This window comes from Geospiza fortis, unplaced genomic scaffold (assembly GCF_000277835.1).
Source record: "Geospiza fortis unplaced genomic scaffold, GeoFor_1.0 scaffold408, whole genome shotgun sequence".
NCBI classification, from domain to species: Eukaryota; Metazoa; Chordata; class Aves; order Passeriformes; family Thraupidae; genus Geospiza; species Geospiza fortis.
The window spans coordinates 465,805-469,909 of NW_005054330.1; the positions used below are offsets into that span (position 1 = coordinate 465,805).

The window sequence follows — 4,105 nt, forward strand, 5'->3', positions numbered from 1 at the left end:
CCCGGCCCCCAGCCACATGGCTGGTGGGTGCTCAGGGGACTGGTGTGGCCTCCCTGTGCTGGCCACCAACCTCTGGCGGATGGGCCACACCACTAGAAACGACCACACCACCCAAAACAGCCATGCCAACCAAAACCACCACACCACCAAAACCAGCCGTGCCATCAAAACCAGCCATGCCACCACGTTCTGGCTGCCTGAGAGCCCACAGCAGCCGGTTAGGGAGGACAGGGAGCCTGGCACGAGGCAGCTGCTGCTGCAGCCCAGCTTACGTTCCACTGGGCACCTGCACGCTGCCCACGCGGTCGCAGAAGCCATAAGCCCAGAGGCTGGGCACGTCGTCCTCCTGGATTTCCATCTTGTTGCCCTTGAAGTCAGCAGACTCGTAGAGGGAGATTTTGTGGTCCTCAGCCTCCTGGGGAAGACAGAGGGAGGGTACTGGGCAGTGTGGCCGAAGCCCTGGAGCTTTGCTGCAGCGAGGCGTTGAGCACACAGCCCTGGGCAGACCCCACCAGGCTCTCTGCTCCTGAGCACTCACCATTTTGATGGGACGCATGGACATGAAGCAGTCGCTCCGGTAGCTGCTGGACCAGGTGTCCCAGCGAGGGTACTCGCCCTTCTCCAGGATGAACATCTCCCCGCGCATGTTGGCCTGCTCGTAGGCCACCCAGCTGGGGAGAGACGTGGGTAAAGAGCGGGTCAGGTGCCACCCAGCAGTTCCCCTCCTGCTCAGCCAGCTTGCAGGACAGTGGAGGGGTCTCCAAAAAGGCTGAGGCCCCACCACCCTGCTCCCACCTCTCTCCCAGCCCAGGCACTGTGGTCTGTGCAGAGGCAGCGCTGATCCATGGGCTCCTGGCTGGAAGCTCACTGGTGTGTGAGAATCCAAACCTGCAGCAGGCACCAGCACTCACAGTGCTCCTCTTCCTCAGCTGGGGAGCAGCAGGACCCCTGCACAGCTGGTGACCCTGCAGAGTCAGCTCAGGACTCTGCTGTCCCTCCTGCCTGGGCTGTGGAATCCTGGCACCCCCGCACGCCTCACTGCTCCAGCGCTGGCACCCATCCCACTGCTGGGAGTGGGGCTCACCCAGCTGCAATGTCACCTCCTCAGCAGAGCCACGAGGTGCTGAGTGCTGGGAATGTCATGGGTGTGGGGCTCCAGAAGCCCCCAGCACCACAACAGTCCTGCATTTGCTGCTTCCCCTTTCCCTGCAGCACAGCTCTTCCTGCAGATGCCAGCAGGGGTTTTCCTGCTGGCAGGAGACATGTTCAGGTACCCCAGGCTGCACAGCCTCAAGCTGGCTGCTAAAGCTCAGCTTGGTTGTTTTGCTTTCATCTTCCTCAAAGCACATTTGTGGGTGCAGAGTTCCATTGGTGACTCTCAAGAAGCTTCTAAGGACCCCAATGACACTCAAGATCTCTGTCCTCCCAATTTCACCCTTTCTATGTCCATTGCAGCTTCCCAGGTATCATATCTGAGCTCCTTCCAGGCTGCTCCATCCCCAATTTGTTTCAAGAAGAGTTGGATAATCTGGGTTCCTAATAATAAAGTCATAGGTGTCATTCCAGGTCACCCTCCTGGTCTCTTAGGGATGCTGTCAGGACAAGCCATGCCCTGTGCATCCTCCCCACAGCTCTACCAGCCCCCCTGCATTCCTGGGCACGCTGTTTCCAGCCAGGCACGGCACGGTGGGATGCTCTTTCAACATGGAGATCATCTGTCTGCTCAGTTATCTGCTTTGGGGATCGTTTTTGTCCCTGCCTGTGTCAACTGTTCCCACGGCTTTGCGACCTGCCCAGCCCCCCTGTTGCTGCTCAGCTGCCTGGGTGCAGGCGGGTGCTTGTCCCTGCCCGTCCCTGCCTGCTCCATCCTGGCCCAAGGATCCCACCTCATTTCACCTTGACTTCTCTAAAATCTGCAGGTCCCTTGTATTCCATGGACAGCTCCAGGTGGTTGAAATGATGGACACATTTCCTGAGCCCTTGGCTTTGCCTCTGGTGCCCTTTGCTTTGCATGTGGCCCTGGCATCCTTCCCACCCATCCTGGCTCTCCTGTCCTCCTCAAAGGAGATCCGGGATGCCCGCTCTGCTCCTGTGCTCTGCCCAGGCAGCAGGGAAATGTCCCTGAACATCACATTGTTCCCAGGGCTGTGTCCCCACCCACCAGGAACATCCCCAGGGTCACAGCCCCCTCCGTGGCTGGGGTCACTTACGGTCCGGAGGTGACAATGACACTGCGCACCCGGTCGAAGCCACGGTCAGCCAGGTTCAGGCACTCGGCGGTGAACTCCATCTGCCTGCCCTGGAAGTTCTCCTGGTCGAAGACAACAATCTGGGGGTGCAAGGAAAGGGTTGGATGAGGACAGGCATGCTCAAGGAGGGCAGGCTGGTGCTGGGTGACCAGTGCCTGAGCCCGCTGCTCCACGTGTCCCCCTTGGCTCTCCAAGTCTTCCTGCAGCTTCTTGGATCTGGTGCCCGCCTGTGCTGAGCTGGGCTCTGTGCATGCCCCAACATCTGTTCCTGCTCCAAGATGGCCTCATCCTGCCCCTGGTTTTGCTGCTGCTGGTGCCCACAGTGGTGGGAAGGAGCTGCTTCTCCAGGTGCTCTGTCTGCACCTTGGCCTTCTCCGCCTGGCACAGTGTCACCGGAGCCCTTGCATCACTCACCCTCCCATGCCAGCCCTTCTGCAGTGCCTCAGCGGCATGCTGGCATCACTGTGGCATTTCAGTGCTGGCCTTGTCACCCTTAGTGTCCCCTCTACCTGCATGCAGGGGTGACAAGAGGGAGCAGGTGACAGCAGCCAGTCCTGACACCACGACCCAGGGGAGAGCATTTCCCAAACCTGTGGTCCCCAACACGCTGTCCTGGCCAAGGCACCTTCTGACTGTTCCTCCTGCAGCAGCTGCCCAAATCCCCTGCCTGCTGTCAGCGGGACAGAGCAGGGATGGCATCGCCCACACTGCCACAGTCCTTCCCCCTGGAACAATCTCCTCCTGCCCTTGTCCCTCAGCCTGGAGCGTGTCCCTGCACACATGGGGAGCCACAGGGCTTACCCTGAAGGCTTCTGGGGAGGGCTCCTCGCCCTTGCTGTTTGCGACAGGAGCAGGGTCGAGCGATGGGGTTGGAGCAGGAGCTGCCTTCTCCTTGTCATCCGCAGCCTGGCCGGGAGCAGCGGGTTTTGTGGTCTCAGACATCGTGGTGGTGGGCTCAAGTCTGTGACAGGGCACCAGCAGCAGGTTAGAGGGAGGAATGGATATGGGCACCCCCAACCCGCCCCAGGAACGGTAACATCAGGATGAGGTGGGTGGGCAGGGCCAGGAGAGGAGCTGCTGGAAGGTTCTCCAGCAGGCACAGGCAAGGATCCTGCCTTCACCAGGGGGATCACAGGAGGTCCTGGAGTCCACACTCTCCTTCTGTGGTCAAGAGAGCCCTGAGCACAGTCCTGGAGTGCCCAGGGATGGGGCCTGATGCTGTGCCAGGCACAGGGGCCATCCTGCACGGGTGCACCTGGGAGCCCGGGGGGCACAGGGGCAGCGTGTGAGGGGTGGGAAGGGGACAGCCCTGGTCTGCTGAGGCCCTGCAGCTGGCACCCTGCTGTGGCCCCGCAGGTGAGTGTCAGCAGCAGCTCCCCGGGGAGGGGAGGGCAGTGGGATGCTGAGCACAGAGGTGCTCCCAGACCTGACCACCACAGCGATGGCCACGGCTTAGACCCTGAGTTTCCCTCTCCCCACCTCGGGTCCGCTGCAGCCCGGTGTCCAGGGACTTTGTCCTCTTACCTGGGCAGCTGCTGCTTCTTGTTGGAGTGAGCGGGCTTGTGTTTCGGGGCGCCGCGAGGCCCCCACTTTATAGCCTGGCAAGGGCAGACCCCCGGGCGGGCTCACAAAGGAACTGCCAGCTCATCAGTGTCTGCGCGGCCGCCCAGTCATCACATCCTGCAAAGCGCTGGGCGAGCTGGAAGCCTCTCCCCGGCCCCGTGCCCAGCCGCTGAACCCAGCACTTTCCTTTGTGCCCCCGGCACAACAGAAGACCTGACCGTGCCACTTTGCAGCGCGCCCGGCACCCGCTGCCCCGCGTGCGGCCGCCCCCGCAGGGCATATATAGCCCGGGC

The 4,105-nt window shown here is 61.6% G+C and overlaps 1 protein-coding gene across 1 annotated transcript in view; it reads right to left on the reverse strand.

The window, feature by feature from the left end:
- Positions 1 to 3,788, reverse strand: part of CRYBB1 (crystallin beta B1) — a 3,917-nt gene extending 129 nt beyond the window's left edge. Inside the window, exons 1-6 of the mRNA XM_005421431.2 lie at positions 3,774 to 3,788; positions 3,051 to 3,210; positions 2,211 to 2,329; positions 539 to 671; positions 273 to 415; positions 1 to 70 (exon numbers count right to left, since the gene is read on the reverse strand). The exon at positions 1 to 70 is cut by the window's left edge and continues 129 nt beyond it. Coding sequence (XP_005421488.1) covers positions 1 to 70; positions 273 to 415; positions 539 to 671; positions 2,211 to 2,329; positions 3,051 to 3,191 — 606 coding nt within the window. The 5' untranslated portion in view covers positions 3,192 to 3,210; positions 3,774 to 3,788. The remainder of the gene's footprint in view (positions 71 to 272; positions 416 to 538; positions 672 to 2,210; positions 2,330 to 3,050; positions 3,211 to 3,773) is intronic.
- Positions 3,789 to 4,105: the final 317 nt, after the last annotated feature.